Source organism: Sceloporus occidentalis, unplaced genomic scaffold (assembly GCF_023333645.1).
Source record: "Sceloporus occidentalis isolate IW3139 unplaced genomic scaffold, rSceOcc1.0.p SCAF_3, whole genome shotgun sequence".
NCBI lineage: Eukaryota > Metazoa > Chordata > Lepidosauria > Squamata > Phrynosomatidae > Sceloporus > Sceloporus occidentalis.
Window position 1 is genome coordinate 68,693,985 of NW_028316983.1, and position 19,044 is coordinate 68,713,028.

Sequence of the window (19,044 nt, forward strand, 5' to 3'; positions counted from 1 at the left end):
ATGCACAGAAGAGTGTGGGGAGGAAGTACAGTATACTGCTTTAAGGCTAGCCTAGATATTTTGCTACTGGACAACCCCATGATGAGTGATGTGTTTCCCAAGACAAGATGCAGAGTACCCAGCCAAGTTGTTTTGACACCATAATCAGAGGTAAAGAATCTGGCAAAGACCTCTTCTCCAACCCTGCCAATAGAAATGTAAGAGTAGCTGCCTCTCCGTGATTCATGGTAGGGTTATCTCTGCTCTGTTTTGCTCCTGGTTCGTCATAAGCAATTGCAAGTTCTTAATCATGCTGGTTTGGATTTCTTCAGCCAAACTTAATTCTGGTTCATTCATAGAAATTCTAAGTCTTTGCAGATGCTCCAGGAGAAGCAGAGTCAGTCTAAGGTGCTTACCAAAGTTCAAGGTGAAACTGGTGTGTATTTTTAGCCAATAGGGTAGGCTAGGTGGTATTAAAATTCATCCTGTGTTACAGATACTTGGGCAGAATCAGTATTCTGGTCTCTCCATACCAGCATTTTCCACTGAGTGTCTGAAAAGCAAATGTTACCATGGAGACCTAGCTCCAGGGCAACAGAACCTCCTGTCAAAAAGCAGCTACATAGGTAGAAAGATGGCCCAACAGGAGCCAAAGTGGTTTAGAGAACGTCATATGTTCATCGCCACAAAGCTAACATGTTCAATCAACTTCATCAGGGAAACAATTGGTAAACTAGAATTATGATTTTTGGCCTGAATATCTGCATGGGGGGGGAAATGGTTTGAAAAAAAACATGATCTGGGACTGTATGTTAAGGTTGCCAGTTCAGGATCATCCCAGGTCCTGAGGTTTCCAGGCCGAAACCTGAAAGCTAGGGACAGACCCTGGTCATATCATTAAGTGTCATGCGTTAAGCACCAACTGCAATTGTTCACAGCTTCTTATTCAAACACACACACACAGAGAATACATTTTTTCCTATTTGAAAACTGAGACAGAAGTCTTAACTACAGAGGTTACGATGTTCCCAGATCATCGTAAAGGAAATGAAAGGATTATTCCAACTCACTAATTTACAGAGACAGAATAAGGAACATTTAACCAAGCAACCTCCTTCTATCCAGAAAGTAGATGCAAAGCTGAGCAGAGCATACAATGAACCTTGGCACCACAACAACTTGGCAGGAAGGAGGAACCTAAATAAATACTCAGACCCCCTAATGATTCTTTGCCAGTTGCTACAACATATCAATTAATCCTTGGAAACTATAGCAAGCTGTGCTCTCCTAGCTGAGCTGAAGATTTGCACACAGCCCTTTCCACTTCCCTAGACATAAGCCATCCAAACTGGGCGAATTTGCACTCTTGTCTCCCAAATGGAGACGACCCATGAAAAGTGGAGACTCAGAGCCAGGCCCTGAGATCTGACAACCAGACTGTGTGTATATTTCCCCAAACTTCATTGTTCTTTACAATAAAGTTAAAATCACTCATTTCTTTTTATCCCCACCTCCCCCTCCAAAAAAAAGTCAAAAGAGAGTTTCAATAGGGTATCAAAAACCTTATGGGTAGGAATGAGACCTTTGTCTGAAGTGTATAGAAGAAAGTGGCAAGATTAAAGTAAGATCATTAATTTCAGAAACAGAACAAAAGAAAGCGAAAAAGATTCACAGAAGAAAATAGATAGGAATCACTAGTTAATGTAATCTACTTTTCTGGCCTGTGGCTGAACATAAAATATAATAACTAATGACTTCCTCCTCCTCCACCACTACCACCACCATCAAAAATATTTGTTGCTCAGTATTTGACTTGGAAATCCTTCCCTGTCTTGCATATAACGTTTCACATGTTGCAATCTAAAATGGCACTATGCATCTTTGCTGTATTACATTTTCAGTTTCTGTATAGCTGTAACTCTCCAATGCTATTTACATCCAGTTAATAAATAAATAAAAATAAATAAAACTTTGGCCCCATTCATACTGGTCTAAAAGACCTGGAAGGAACTGGGCTGATCCGGATGCCCCTCCCCCGAATCGCTCCGTTAGCAAGTGCCCACTACAAATTTGAAATCGAATGCATTTTGACCTGCAAATTAGAAATCGAATGCATTCTGTGTCTGCTGGCGAGGTGGCTGCTGCCAATCAAGCTATCGTCATGGTGACGTTTGCAGGGCATCGGGGAAAGTGTCCTCCCTTTTTAAAGAGCCAGGCACAGGGGTTTCAGCGGCTGAAGCAGGGAGAGAGATGCCTCTCTCTCTCTCTCTCTTTTTATAAACCTGTGGGCTTTGGGGTCAGATCTGCCCCTGTCCCAGGCAAAGGATGGGATTGCCATGCATTTTTTTTATGCTTTTAAAAGCAACATTAGCTTTCCCTTTGCTTCCCTTGCTGTATCTGCTCAAGAAGACAAACCATGCGCATATTTGCTCCAAAAAAATTGTTTAAAATGTAACATTGATTGTTTGCAACATTTGTAGCTTCCCCCTCTGCAGAAGGCAAGGAGATCCAAGGATATAAAGTGCAAGCCCAGCTCCATCTGCCTCTGGAATACAAACATAATGTATTCAATGCGCATATTTGCTCAAAAAAAATTGTTTGAATTTGAAAAGGGGGGGGGGGGTTGCCTGACATGAGCTCCGTTCGTGACCTGAATTTTTTCCTCCTGCAAGGGAAGGAATGCCCAGCGACAGAGGGCTTTGGGCAGGGGATGCAGGGAAAAGAGGCTCCTAAAGAATGCCTTCCCTTGCTCTCTTCTTCCCAGGGCTCTTTCCTCCTCCCCCTCCCCTCCGATGAGGGGAGGAAATGCCTTGCCCTTTGCCCACCCTCTGACCTAAATCCCTCCCTCAATTTGCCTCGATCGTGATTCCCAGGTCCCGGGGTTTTACAAAAGAAACGGTATTTGCGCCGATTTCAAAAACACCGCGCTAGGGGCCATTTAACACGGAATGGGTGTGCAAGCCCCGGATTCGCTTGTGTGAGATTCGGGGTGAGTAGGAACTTCACGTGATTGAATCGGTTTCAGAACCGATTTTTTTTGTAATGTGAATGGGCCCTTTTATTTATATACTGCTTTTTTGTTACAAGACAATCAAAGCGGCTCACAACATATTAAAATCCACATTTACAAAATTATGTCCCAAATTCCCCCCCTTAAAACAGGATTAAACATGTACAATTAAAATATCTATTAAAAACACAATTAAAAAACACAATAAAAATATAACAGGGACAGAGCGGTGGGCTAATCCATGATGTGGGGGGCAGTCATTCTGTGGCCGGGCACTTTATTCAGGAAAGGCCTGCCTGAAGAGATCCGTCTTGACAGCTTTTTTAAAGCTGTCTAAGCTGGCAATTTGACGGATCTCGTCCGGCAGACCGTTCCATAGTTTGGGAGCAATTGCAGAGAAGGCCCTCTGGGAGGTAGCAGTTAGTCTGGTTTTTAAAGGCTGCAATAGATTCCTCCCAGAAGACCTGAGGGTGCAGGGCGGATTATATGGAAGCAGGTGATCCCTCAAATCCCTCAAATAGGTTGGACCCAAGCCATGTATCTTCCAGTATATGTTTGATTATGCTTTCAAGCACACACACACTTGTGCCATTTCACTATTGATTTCAGCCCTTTTTAAAAGGCAAGGGTAGGGCCCGTAAGGCCGTCCAGCTATTTCAGTACTACAACTTTGATCACCTCTGACAATTGTGTGTGCTTTCTAGGATGGACAGAAGTTCGAATCCACAACTTCTACAAAAACCCAGGTGGTTCACCCTTGTTCTAAGGCAGGCGCGGCCATGTATGAAGGGTCAGAGGACTATTTGGGGGTCCTTCCACTTCTGTGTAAGCTACAGACAAACCATGTCCTGAAATTGGAAGTGATATTCTGATGATTTCTGGTCACCTTTACAATAGGTTTTTATTGTTATTGTTGCATTGTGTTGGATCTGAAATAGATTTTGTGGTCTAAAATAGAATTTGGGGGCATTGTCTACATTCAGGGTTTTGAGGGGAATTGGGGGGGCTCAAGGACCATATGTGGCCCCCAGGCTCACCCCAGTTGTAGGGTAACAAAGCCATTTTCAAAGTTTAAAATAATATGAGTTGGCTGCAGTTCCATCATTTTTTATGCCACCAAAAAAAAAACACCCCTCTTTCAATGTATGAAGAAATCTATTTTTGCTATTAATAATGCTATGGTATATCTCATGTATATAGCTACAGGGCAACATTTTAACATTCTGGCATATGGTTAAGTGCTAAAGCTGAAGTGAGTGGCCTATAATTTCTTTAACTATAATTTTCCCTATTTCAAACATAGGAATTACGCGTACCTTTTCCTGCCTTCAATATATTCTTAAAGTAACTTCCAGTGATTCTAAGGTGTTTCAGCATTTGATTCTAAGTTGTGATTTAAATCCATTTAAGTATATATAAAAAATCATGAACTGCATCCCCCCCCCCCTTTCTTCATATGAATGCTACTGATTTATGGTTTTAGCTTTCCTGTTTAGTGGCAACAAAAGCAAAGTTGATATTGAGGTTTTTTTTACTTTTTGTTAACAGTTTACCTTCACCATTATATAGGCTACCCCTTATGTTTAACTTGCTTTTAAATATCCTTCCCCTTTATGTCATCCTTGAGTTACCCATTTGATTCTTTTGTCATTTTAATGTTTTCTGAGGCTACCTACACCATACTCATCATGTTGTTTGCAATGTATTCTGTGCAATTCAGCTCAGGAGAAATTGATTGTTCAGATGCTGTATCAAACCAGCTGTGCACAGCACTGATTGGTTAACATCTGTGAGATATGATTTCTTCCTTCCTGGTCTGTAGAAAAGCAAAGACAAAAGAAAATTAGGTTAATTACAATGGGAGAAAACAATACACTAATTTGTCTTCTTTTTTAAACTGTATTTTAATTCTTTTAACAAAGTGTTTTGTTTTAATATTTTAATAATTTAATTCTATTTTAGTGCATCATATTTGTATGTTTTTAATTGTACTGTTCTTTTAAATTGTAAGTTGCTCTAAGTCCCAGTTTTGGAGAAAACATGGGATACAAATAAATATCATCATCATCATCTTAGATTTGCCTGCAAATATCCTAAATAAGTTTGGAATAGAGCTATATTCACTTTTCCAGTAATATGTTCCATTTCTAACAACAACAACAACAACAACAACAACAATCCTTTAATTGTTGCAGTATAAAAAAAGCTCCTTAACTACTTGTATTTGTTCCCTCCAGGAACCTATCTTGAATTAAGTCAGACCTCTGTATTAAATCAGACCACTTTCTAAAGCCGTCCTGTTATCTTCCTCTGCAGCTGATGCCCATGCAAAGAAAATAGCTTTCCACTAATAATATTAAGATTTTTTTGTTCTTCTTTCAGAAGAGAATCCTTCAGTGTGTGTGACCTCTTTGAATGATACTTGAAATCTGACATTATCTATGGGGCTGTGGTTTGGAAAACACACATTACAAGCACAAATATGTCAAGAAAAAACAAAGCTTGTGTACAAAAAGCTCTCCAAGGGATTTGCTCTACCCTGAATGCTTTGACAGAATTAATTGCTTTTTGTAAATATACAAACACAGTAGGAGTCACATGATCAGGAGATGGATCTCAGTCTTCACTTTCTGCCTTCCTGAGGCAGCAAGGGCAACTCCTTCCTGTTAAAAATTCTAAGCTATTGGTGATATGTGCAGGGATCATCAGCTTTAATGTATAGATGACAATGTTCAGATGCACAATGTCGATCACCCACAAAGCAATGTACCATACTAGTTTTTAATCTTTTTTTGTCTCACAGACCTCTTGGAGAATCTGATTCAAACTATGGACCCTTCCCTATAAAAATGCACTTCAATACCTGTGTACAATATTTTGGATACAATTTATTTTATTGCACTGGAAATTGATTTCCTTCATAGAGACTATTCTGGAAAGAAACAAAGAAAAGAATGAACACTGGTAGGACTAGATTTTTCACATTAAAATTCACTGCAATAATTATTTTTAAGGATTTTCTTTTGGGGGGGGGGTGCTTCATAAATATTCCTGGAGTACATCCATGGATGCCAGCTTAAGACTTTCTCCTGTGCTAATGTGCAAATGGCATATTCACCCAAGTAAGCTAATACATAGATTTTCATGTTCTGTTTCCTACTTGCCAATCAGATAAATGGAATCAAGTCCATATTCTTTCTTAAAATCATAACCTGAAAGGCCTTTATATGCATAATGTCTTCTTGTAAGAAAAAGAGAGAAATTCAGAAATCCTAAAATTATTTGTTGTATTCATGTCTGCATTTTGTGTTGATGAAAATACACACACACACACACACTTATCTATAGCGCATTTTAATGGGTGCAATCTGCAGGATTACTCATTGATTCAATACTTGGGAGATTATTGCACTGTCCTTTTCTGTCTTTCCCTCCAAAATTGAGTACAGGATCTGGGCTGAGCACAGAGGCATGGAATAAAAGTTTTCATCCCGTGCCAAGGTCAGGACAGAAGGACGAAAAAGGATAGTGCAATAATCTCCCTTGTCGTGATTCTTACTTTCATTTTTAGCACTTTAGCTTTAGATACAATTCAAAATACATATTAAAAACAAAAAGCTGTTTAAAACAGTACAGCACTCTATTAAGATCCTTTTCTTTACAAACAAACCTGACACCCTGATTCTGCACCAGTTCTGTAATCTGCAAAGTTGTACATATTTTCTTATTTTCCATAATTTATTCTCTTTCTCATAGCCATGAACAGGGATAGGCTGCATCCACACTGCAAAAAGAGTCCAGTTTGACACCGCTTTAACTGCCATGGTGAAATGGTATGGAACTCCCAGAATTTTGTAGCATTGAACCATGGCAGTAAAACTGTATTGTTTCTGCAGTGTTGATGCAGCTGACGTGCGCTATATAGACTTCTCAAGCCCCAACTGCTGAACACCAGGAAGGCCTCTGAACTACATATTCCTTTATACCCTCATACCAAGCTTGCAGTTATGTTGATTAGAAACTTGTTCTACAACATTAAATGCTGAATTCATTGCCACAAACCAAATTCTATTTTTTCTATTATTTTTATGAGATTATGGAATTCACACACCCACAGTGAAAAAGAAATTTACTTCTGCCTAATGACTATTCGAGAGCGCAGTGCCATAATGAAAGCATTACTAGCATAGTATAAAGAATGACCAGTCAGATTGTGACGATCTGACTGGTCAACAATGAAGTCTGTTCCAGCATGCATATTTTAAAATTCTTTATATAATGCATGCAAATAATCATATGAAGTCAGAAGAACCAAATCCATTCTTCTAGAATGTGCTAGAACTGACTTTTGGTTAGAGTATGAAATAAATATATTGCAAGAGTGCTTATTATATGGAAATAAATACAGTTGCCCCACCATTTTCGCAGACTTCAGATCCGTGACCCTCGCTTACTCTCAAGGAGCAAACAGAGAGATTTAAAATGGGGCATGCACCCAAGGCACATGCCTGCAGCCGCTCACACCTTCACGCCCCCATTCAAGCCTATGGGGCTTGAATATCTGCGAGTTTCCATTTTTGCAGGCAGGGTTCAGAACAGATCCCTCATGAAAGCGGAGGGCTGACTGTGAATAAGTGCACCTGGAACAAAAGATACTGGAAGGGTTGGAGTTAAGTTATATTTTTCCTATGGTTACAAAAAGTGAAATCTTTAAATTTTTCTATAGTTCTTCTCTGCCATTTCCTGTCCTGTTGTTCACTCTCTCTACTGTGAGCTAAAATTAGCTTTTTTTATATTGGAAGAATGAGGAACAGTCACCTTAGATACCCACTGTGTAATAAAATGGAGTTGAGACATTAAAAGCTTTTTACTTCTAAGCAGATACGACAAGACACACATCATTAAAAAATGTTTAAGCAACAAAATGGCTTTGAAACATTTCACATTACAAAGAAAAAAAAGTCAAGAACAGAACAGAAAACCTTCTAAAGATGCATTTGGAACCATACTTGCTGCTATTCATAAATTCTGTGCTTCTTTTCTAAGGAAAGGAGAGCAGTATCAAACAATGTATAGGCATGACCTAAAGAAAAAGAAAGATGAAAAAGAACAATGACAAAAAAACAAAAACAAAACAAAACCAAAAAAACACAGACCTTCTCTAACAAAATCCAGTTAAAGATATTATTTTCTGTGGAAGGATATCACAGAAGTGATAACTATTATATTAGGTAATGAAACCCAAAGAACATTTGCAGTTAAAAGTAATTGAGTTTATACTGTCCTTAAAGAAACTATAACTACATTTAGTTTTTGTTATTAATTAACAAATGTGTATCTATTAATAACCCCAGATACTGGGTGGACAGAAGAATGCAAAAATTGCTATCTCAAGGGCACTGAGAATCATATCTGGATCAAGCTCCTGTTCCATTTCTTGCATTATATTTTGTTTAATCTGCAGCAGCCAGAGCTATCTTGGCACAGTGACCTTGACAGAGCTCACAAATGAGGCAAGGTTAGTGTTAATTCATACAGCAGGATATATCTAGACATAAGACAGCTGCTGCAAATAATTCCTGTGTGGCAGGACATACTTATGAATGGCTTATGCATGAAAATTGTTTCTTGATAACCCTGTAAGCAAGAGCCTTGTTTTGAACAAAATCCCCATAGCACTCATCCGATGTCTGGAAATTTGTCCTTAGGGGTGGCTGTATCAAGAAGAGACATCAGATTCTTGAGAATAGCCATTTTCCAGAGTGATATTTGCAGGTACAGATATCACTTGTGTCCATCTTATAGTTCAGATGAAAACAAAACAGCAGGGATGACCTGTTTTCAAGGAGAAAAGCAACACCCACACTAGTCTGTTGCACAAAACAGCAACAACAAGGGCACATTTTGTGGCATCTAGGACACATTTTGTGGCATCTTAAAGTCTAATACATTGTCTGTGGCATGAGCTTTCCGGGACTGCAACCCACTTCATCCGATGTATAAAGTGTTATCTAGAATGTCACATATGTATATACATCATACACATGGTAAAGACTAGGAAGCTTAAGTAGTACGGTCAGAAAGAAATTAAACACAAAACACAGGTAATGAAAAATCTGTACATCTCTACTAAATCTGATTTGCTATAGAGTAACTTAAACATCTGGATTTATTAATCTGATGAAATGGACCATAGACCAGGGACGCTTATGATACATGCAATGTATTAGCCTTTTAACTACTATAGAACTTAAGGATGTTACAGTAAGGTCCCTAACATCATTCCCAATTATGTTAATGGATTTCCTAGTGAAGGAAAGTTGCAGAGCCTGCAATGCTACTTATATTCAAGTCTTATTGAACTCAATGGAACTTGTTGCTGGTTAGACATTCATAAGGAGAAAGAAACAGGCCACCCACCACCACCCCAGGATAGAGTTTACCATCTTACTGTCTGCCTGCTTGCTTTTGTTAGCCACACCTGGGGGACTACTTCAGGCTTTAATGCTGCAATAACCAGTCTGCTAGCAGTAGAATATGTGCTACAAGGAGGCCATGGGAGGGAAAGCAGTCCAGGGACAGAGACGTAGCCAGGATTTTAGGAAGGGGGGGGGGGGTCCAGACTAAGTGCCACCATTATATTGGGGCTTGGGTGCAGCGGCGCAGCAGCCATGCACCATTCATTTTTCTAACGGAAGGGGGGGTCCAGACCCCAAGAACCCCCCCTTGGCTACATCCCTGCCAGGGAGCAACCATTACAACAGTAATGGGCAGGGGGAGAGTTGCCATATTTCTCTGGTATAAGGGAGAACCACAGGGTGCTGGTGACTGACCCCCATCTCAAATGCTGCTGTTCAATGCCATGTTGGTGAATGCAAAAACATCTCTGATCCAGGACCTGATCCTGAACAAGCATGCTGTCCTGGTTTGTATCACGGAGATCTGGCTGGATGAAACGGGGGGGGGGGGGGAATCTCTCCAGGTGCCCTGTCCCAAAGTTTGCAAGCAACAGCCTTGTCCCTCAGGGTATGTATGAGTGTGTCTATTTAAAGGTGGGTGGCTGTGACAGAATAGGGATTCTGTTGGTGTACTGCCCACCCTGCTGCACAACAGTCTCCCTTCCTGAGTTGGCTGACTTGGTCTCTGCAGTGATGTTGGAGTCCCCTCAGCTTGTTGTACTAGGGGACTTCAACATCTATGCTGAAACTACTCTGTCAGGAGCAGCTCAGGACTTCATGTCTGCCATGACAACCTGGGACTGTCCCAAGCAATATCTGGGGCCACTCATAATGCAGGATACACACAGGATCTGTTTTTTTAGCTCTGGGTAGGATGATAGTTATCTGGGAGTGGAGGAACTCTCTATAGTTCCCTTATCATGGACTGATTACTAGCTGGTAAGGTTTAGACTCACTGGGACTCAGTGTCTGCCCCAGGAGGGTTATGGATACAGATGGATTCCTGATGGCTCTTGAGGAGTTTCCGGTTACCTTGGCAGGTGATCTTGTTGAAGTCCTGGCTGATCTCTAGAACAGGGAAATGGCCAACATGGTGGACACAATTGCCTCTGAATGTCTCCTCCAACGAAGCAGAGCCTGACATGATCCCTGGTTCTCTAGGGAGCTGGTGGTGATGAAATGAGTGAGACAGAGACTAGAGAGACAATGGAAAAAGATTTGGAGTGAGTCTGACCAAACATGGACTGGAGCTCATTGGAAGGCCTACGAAATTGTACTTCTCTGCCACCATTGTGTCTGCACTGTGTTGTCCAACAGAGCTGTTCCAAGTGGTCAGGGGCCTTTTACATTTTGGCACTCAAGAAGAAAATAAGACCACTCAACAGCTCGCTGTGAAGAATTTGCAATATCATTCAGATTCACTCCAACAGGTTCAGTAGATGTAACCTTGGTCCCTGCTTATCCTGTAGTATTGGATAAGTTTCAATCTGTGCAGCCTGAGGACATTGATGGGATCCTTGGAGAAGTGGCCACCAGGTGCATACTGGATCCTTGCCCTTCCTAGCTTCTAAAAGCTGCTAGAGGGGGACTGGTCAAGACGGTAAAGAGAGTGGTGAATGCTTCACTGCAGCCAGGCAGATTTCCATCCTGCCTAAAGGAGGCTGTGGTGAGACCATTGCAGAAAAAGACCTCCCTGGATCCCACTACTTGGGATAACTATCATCCAGTCTCTAATATTCCATTCTTGGGCAAGATTCTGGAGCAGGTGGTGACCTCCCAGTTCCCGGGGTTTCTAGATGAGATGGATTATAGTTCCATGGGATGGAGACAGCTTTGGTCGCCTTTATGGATGACCTCCGCAGGGAACTGGACAGGGGGAGTGTGTCCCTGTTAGCTCTCTCAGTGGCTTTTGATACCATTGACTATGGTATCCTTCTGGGCCACCTCTCTTGAGATGGGACTTGAGGGCACTGTTATGAGTGGTTCCAGTCTTTCTTGGTGGGGCAAATTCAGAAGGTGGTTTAGGGGGATTCCTGTTTGACTCCTTGGCCGCTGGCTTGTGGGGTCCCTCGGTTTTTGGTTCTGTCCCCCATGTTATTTATATCTATATGAAGCTTCTGGGAGAGGTCATCCAGAGTTTTGGGGTGAGGTGTCACCAGTATGTGGATTCCTTTTTATTTTAGGAAGAGTTTAAAATATAAACACACCACAGTGATGTTTATATTGAACATGTGTATTGCCTTTAATTTCCATTATATTTTTAATGTAATTTTATATTGTTTTTGGGTTACTTTAAAATTTTAAAATTTTATTGTAATGCTTTTTAAATCTGTGAGCTGCCTTGGGTCCCTTTGGGGAGAAAGGCGACATATAAATGAAAAAAATAATAAAGTGAAGTGAAGTGAAGTGAAATAAATAAATAAATAAATAGGACTGTGTTTTATTGAGAGTATATTTGGTATTCTTCCTGTGACACTTCTCAATATCTGAGTTCATTTCTTACCAGTTATTCCTTATAAGTGGTTCCATTCTTTCTTAGAGGGGCAAATTCAGAAGGTGGTGTTGGGGGACTCCTGTTTTACTCCTTGGCCACTGGCCTGTGCGATCTTAAATGTATAGGTCTCCTGTATAGGTCTTAAATGTGAGCTATACAAATGAATTTTCTCCTGTTTGCTAAATGGGTGGTTTCAGTCCAGGATTAGGGTTTTGAAATGCTAAATGTGTAGATAAACACTACCTGCTGCTATAAATATAAAAAGCTTTTGTTGGAGTGGGATTAAAAAATGAATGTGCATGTACATGTGCATGTGAGATTCATAATGAAGAAAACAGAATAAATAAACAATGTTGGAGTGGGATTAAAAATTGATGTGCATGTGCATATGAGTTTCATAATGAAGAAAACAGAATAAAGCATGCAATAGTGGGTAAAGTTTGGTGCAGCAGCTGAAATGGAAAAAAAATAGATTTCGGTAAGTCCTAGTTAAGATGATGTACAAGGGCTGGGCCAATGGCTAAGGTGAGAGGCATCATGCTACGTTTGCTCATCCAGTCATAAGAAACATCTTTGCAAGGAAGCTACTTAAAACTACTAATGTCTAAGACACCTACACTAGAACAACCTAGTGGAACAAACTAATTCTCAACCTGTGGGTCGCAACCCCATTGAGGGTCGAATGACCCTTTCACAGGGGTTACCTAAGACCTTTGGAAAACACATATTTCCGATGGTTTTAGGAACCAAGACACTGCAATTTTATGGTTGGGGTTCACCACAACATGAGGAACTGTATTAAAGGGTCGTGGCATTAGGAAAGTTGAGAACCACTGCATTAGAAGGCTAACCAATATAAAACATACTATTAGATGCAAACAGTCCCCAAATTACTGAAGACCATTTCTGGCAGACAACACACATGGACACACACACACATACATCTGGTGTTGGCATACCACCATCACTACCAAAGAAATCATTCTGGACTTTTCTTCATTTGCTGTCTGGAACTTGGAGACTGAAAGAGCCAAGACAGATCAAACAACAAAGACAGGGTTTTTAAAACATCTTACCTAAAATACTTCTCAGCACAACCACCTCTCCCCCTCACAATGGTGGCAGAGAAGTACAAATTGGGGTGCCAAAGTTAGCAGATGAGGAGAAACCACATAATCAACATGTATGTGAGAACTGACCCTCAGCCACTGTATTTCAAAATCACATCAAGTCATTCTGCCTATGAGGTGAGAAGATGCAAAACCAGACCTGGAGCCTTAAATTTGAGTCTTTTTCTTGTTTCCCTAAATAGCTTCCTTTACTTTCCTGCTGACTTCCCACTCTCTATCTGCCACCTTTACTACCTCCACCCATCCGCTTAGAGTATTGCTCCCACTTCTTTGCACCTACAATAAGCACTTAGTAGTGTTTACTTTCCCAGCCCATTCATTTTAACATCTTCACTAGATTGGGGTATATGTGCAATGTAAGGTTATGTTTTAAAATGTATATATTCCTGTTTCTTCAAAAGACAGGTATTGTAGAGAACATGCATTTTGGCTCAAGTACTAGAGGCTGTATACATTCTGACAGACAGCTCTTGGATACCTGCTGTTTTCTTCTTCACATTTTAGCAACTGAGATTAGGGATGGTGATGGCATTTCAGTTCCATCAGTCTTGAATGTATATGCTAACAGGAACTTGACAGTTGTTTTATTGGCAAAGGGCTAAAATATCTAAGCGGGAGATGGTGTTATTTCTCTTCTGGAGGAGGACATGTGTGCTACAAACACTTTAAAAAACTGTAATCATGTTAAAGTGTAGCATAAAAAGTACAAGTATCTACTGCAACATTTTAGGAACTTACTGGTTTATTCAACACAAGCTTTCACGGGCAACTATTGGAACTGCATGGAAATACAAATTTTGTTAGGAAGATGGCAAACTCTTTGATGCTCTTTAAAAAGCAAGGCCTTTCCCTCTTCCTGAATTGATCTAATTCTTAACCTCTCTCCAGTTATTCGCCTCCATTAGATGTGGTCAGCCTCCTCCAGCATCACTGGTAAAGCAATATTATTACACCATGGGATATAGACATTACATACAGGACTCTAATTAAACAAAATGTCACCTTCTGAATGGTCTTTGACTACAATTCCCACTGGTCATCATCACTGGACATTGCAGTCCAACACCATGAAGAGCTATATGTGTAGTGAGTTGGGCCTCTGTCTCTAGGATGATGGATTTCGAGACCTTGACAGCATCACTGCAAAAAGGTAACAGTTGTCCAATGGTACAGAAAAGGTTAATTTGTATTAGTGATTTTTGTTTGATTCTTTTTTCTTTTTCTTTTTTTTTGGGGGGAGGGTTATTAGCTTGACAGTTTGAGACTGAGGAAAGAGATGAAGGAAGAGAATGGATTGGAGGCTGTGAATTCTTTTTTGTTATTAACCTGCTTGCACAGTTCCCATAGTTATGAGGAAGAGAAAATGGGTTACATGTGCCCCCTTTGATGTTCTTTGTTTGCTTCTTCTTTATTTAACCTTTGGGAATCCATCTTCCATAAGCCTTGTGGGATGTCTCTCTGTGTGTGTTTACTCCTCAGCTAATGTTGTTAGGTTTTCAAAATAGCTATAAGGGACAGGCATGCTGGACTGACAATCAGGAAATAACTATTAACAAGTTTGTGTTCTACTTTAATTCTAACTGAAAGTATTGATTTCAGTTTATTTAGCCATTTGTTTCTCAGTAAAATTAACATGCTGTTTACATCCATAATTTACATGATGTGTACCTTTCTGTTGTTATGGAGGGCCCATACCCTGAAATACAAGATTATTTGTCACCTAATTCAGTCAATATAAAAATAGAAGCTTTCCAAACCTCCAATAGGAAGCATCCCTTATAATAAAGAACATCTGCCACCCCTATAAGGAACAGGCTTTCTGCCCCTCAAATATGGAACACTTGGCAACCTTAATCCCAGCCCCGGGGCTCTCAATTTAGCCAGTCATGGAGAATTTGATTGTCAACCAGGGATAATCAGGATAGAATTAGTTGTTCAGGGGTCCTGTTCTCCCACTGGCTGTGACAGGATACTGGACTGGATCAGCAAAAGGCCTGGAATGCTTTTCTGCTGTATACCATCTACTGTATCATTTGCCACCAATAAAGCTTATTTTATAGCAGTAACATGTTCCAGTGTTCAGCACCAAAGTCTTGGGGAGATCTGGAACTACACTGTGTTCAGCAGAGAAACAATATGTTCCTCACTCCTACCCTAGGAAAATGTGTCTGGAAGCAGTTCTATAATGCAGCCTTTATCCCCCCACACTGACATGGGCAAACTCAAGTTTTCACTTCAAATATACAGCCAAGTATACTCTTGTTCCTGATGGGTTGTGTCAGCCAAAGACAGTAGTTGAAACAGGCATGTGGACTCAAGCAAGTATTGTTTAGCACAAGGATGGCTGGCAAGAAACCTGGGAAAACCAGAAGGTGCAGAAAACAAAATTGGATTAACAGAGGGAAATGATGCATGCCTCCTGCTAGGTTTGCTAAATTTCCAAAACCCTTTTGTTAAGATGATCAGAAACATGTTAGTAATGACATCACTTTAGCGATGAAGGGATACTCTCAAAGCTAGTTACAAACCTAACCATTGTTTCCTAGCAACCTTGATTAATTAAGTGCATGCAGCATGTGCCTCCAACATGGAGGCTTCTTGCATATGGCACAAGGTTCAACACTGCCAAAGAACAGGGAAAAAATGGCAGTCATGTGCTGTGTACTGTCTGTCCCTCCCCCACTTTCTGTAGAGATTCATCTAGTGTAAAAAAATTGGCCTGCATAATGGCAAAAGACTGAGAACATAGCTAATTACATCACTTCTATGTGGAAAAACGAAGTGTCATGAGATTCACTTTCAAGAATAAAGTGGGCAGATTTCCTGTCTTATCCATGCTGAACTCACTAGAAACAAAATTCATTGGAGCTGCACCAATGAAATGTCTTCAGACTTTTATGACTGTCTGATCTTGGAAATTGTTTGACTGTGTTAGGCCAGCAAGGATGGTTAGAAAAGAATCCTTTAACAAGTGTATTGTTAAATACTGTCACTTTACACACTTTCTTACTTCCATTACAGTAGTGTTTGCATTTGGCCAGTGGGGTTAAACTACTCCAGTGCTACCATTTCTCCTGTGCATCTTGAAAGAGATAGGAGAGTAGTTCAGGAACACAGTGATGCTCAGAGCGTGATCATAAGGCCAAAGTAAGGTAGAGTTATGGTGATGGAAAAGTATCCCCAACCATGAAAAAATTTGCAGGAGGAAGAATGAATCACTTTGCTTTTCAGTTTTGCTGGCAGCTCCATCAGTGGAACAATCTTGTTGGATTCTGGCCATAAAGCTACTATGACTGTCTGATCAAACAAGGTGGTAGTCTATGGAGATTATCGCGTGCCAATTTCCCAGCCAGAATAGACATGTGTTGTAACCGTCACCGATGGATCTTATCACACTGCCACATGGCTGGGCACTAGGTAGCCCATATCCAACCCAGGCTTCTCCTGCAGCATTTCAAGAATAGGAAAATCCCTTTCTTGAAAAGCTGCAGGAGAAGCCTGGGTTGGATATGGACTGCTTACCATCCAGCTATGGGGCAGTGCAATAAGATCCATCGGTGATGCTTATAATGTATGTCTATCCCAGTGGTAATTTGGCATGCAATCATCTCCTATTTAAGTTGCATGCCCTTCCAAACCCATAATCTTCCATCATTTAAATAAGAAAACATATTAAGTATTGTTTGAATTGTTGTTTGTTGTTATGTATCTTCACATTAACTCTGACTTATGGCAACCCAATCCTAGGGTCTTCTTGGCAAGATTTACTCAAAGAATGTTTGTCATTACCTTTTTCTGAGAAAGGTGACTTCCCTAAGGTCACTTATTGAGTTACCATGGCTGAATAGGGATTTGAGCCATGGTCTCCCAACATCCTAGTCCAAACCTCAAATACACGAGTTTGGCTCATAGTATGAATGTTTGTGTGTTTGCTTTGAAGTTTCCTGTCAACTTATGGTGACCTCATGGATTTCATATAGATTTCTTAGGCAAGGAATACTCAGTGGTGGTTTTGCCAGTTCCTTCCTCTGAAAAATACCCTACAGAATGTGGAATTCTTTGGCATTAGCACCATTTAAGTGCTAACTCTGCTCAGCTTCGAAGATCAGATGAGATCTGGTGCCTTTAGGTTTCTAGGCCCATAGTGTGCATGTTGCTGTTAACTGCCTTCAAGTTGACTTTGACTCATGGTGACCCTATGTATGAGAAACCTCCAAGCCATCCTATCCTCAACCACCCTGCTCAGTTCCTGTAGACTCATGGCTGTGGCTTTTCTGATCGAGTCTATCCATCTGGAATGCAGTCTTCCTCTTTTCCTATCACCTTCTACTTCCCCATGCATTATAGTCTTATAAAGTGAGTCTTTTCTTTTCATGATATGGCCAAAATACAACCTCAGTTTAGTCATCTTTGCTTTGGGCCTGATCTGCTCTGGGATCCATCCACTGGTCTTTTCAGCTGTCCATGGTATTCTCAGATCTCTTCTCCAGTTCCACATCTCAAATGAGTTGATTTTTCCCCTATCAGCTTTCTTCACTGTCCAGTTTTCACAACCATACATTGTAATGGGAAATACAATGGCATGGACAATTCTAACTGGTATTTAATTATACTGTATATCTTTATACTTCAGGATTTTTAGTTCCTTCATAGCTGCCCTTCCAAGTCCTAGTCTTCTTCTGATTTATTGACTGCAATCTCTATGCTGATTGGTGACTCAGCCCAGGTGTGGAAAATCCTGAACTATTTCAATCTCTTCATCATCTGCTTTAAAATTATGTTGATTGTCTGTGGCCATAATTTTTATTTTCTTGATGTTCAGCCTTTGCACTTTCTGCCTTGACCTTCTTCATTAATCTTTCCACACTGATGATATTTTCTGCTAATGTTATGGTGTTATCTGCATATCTTAGACTGTTGATGTTCCATTCTCTAATTTTCATGTTTCCCTCCTCTGAATCCAATCCTACTTTTCGTATGATGTTCTCGGTGTACAGATTAACTAGAAAGGGTGATAGAAAGCAGCCTTGCCTGACCTCCTCTCCAACTGGAAACTATTCTGTTTCTCCATATTCTGTCCTAACAGTAGTCTCTTCTCCTGAGTACAAGTTACTGTATATACTCATATACAAGTCTAGAAAATGTAGTCTAAAAATTGATTCCAAAAACAGAGTTGACTTATCTATGGGTCAATAGAAGTGCAGTATTTTAACACTCTCTCTCTTTTTTTTTAAAAGGGACCATCACCTGGTGAAAGGCAAGAGTGTAATCTGTCCTGGAAGCACTGATCTACCTCTACTCTCTCATCCATGCCTTCTGGAATTTTCTAAGTTCTCTGGCACCTTTTTCCTTTGCTTTATACTTTAGATCCTTTGTTACATGTCCCTAAGTTTTACCCTCAACTTATCCATGAGTCATATCAAAATCCATAATTTTGTCCCCAAGGTCAACTTATAGTTGAGTATTTATGGTATGTACCATTCTTTAAGAGTGATCTATAGTTTCTCATGATCGATAGAATCAAATGCTTTGCTATAGTCTGTAAAGCACATGCTGATCATCTTTGAAAACTCCTTAGTAATTTCCATTATCCATTATAGTCTGAGTGCTATACAGTAAAAATGATATTAAGAAGGAGCTCATGGCAAACAATTTTCTTCAGAATAACCTGCAATAGAAACATTCCATCATATTAATAGAAATAGTCTTCTTCACCACAGGGACAATATATAACAGATGATGTTCAACTATATGGAAAATACAAACAAGGAACTGATTAGTCCCTCCATAAAAATAGCCATTAAAACAAGACTAGAATGGGACATTACTTGACTGGTGCTCTTCCAGAAAAAACGACATTGTTATCTTTTATGCCATCTTTCAGGAACTTTGAAACAATAAATCTCTCTGGTTAAGGCCTGATATTGTCAAAACAATAGTTTGGGTATCTACAACACTTCCAATACAAGTTCA

At 40.2% G+C, this 19,044-nt stretch overlaps 1 protein-coding gene across 1 annotated transcript in view; it reads left to right on the forward strand.

Annotated features, from left to right (window-relative positions):
- KCNC4 (potassium voltage-gated channel subfamily C member 4) overlaps positions 1-18,507 on the forward strand; it is an 85,969-nt gene extending 67,462 nt beyond the window's left edge. Inside the window, exon 4 of the mRNA XM_089514876.1 lies at positions 18,309-18,507. Coding sequence (XP_089371002.1) covers positions 18,309-18,325 — 17 coding nt within the window. The 3' untranslated portion in view covers positions 18,326-18,507. The remainder of the gene's footprint in view (positions 1-18,308) is intronic.
- Positions 18,508-19,044: the final 537 nt, after the last annotated feature.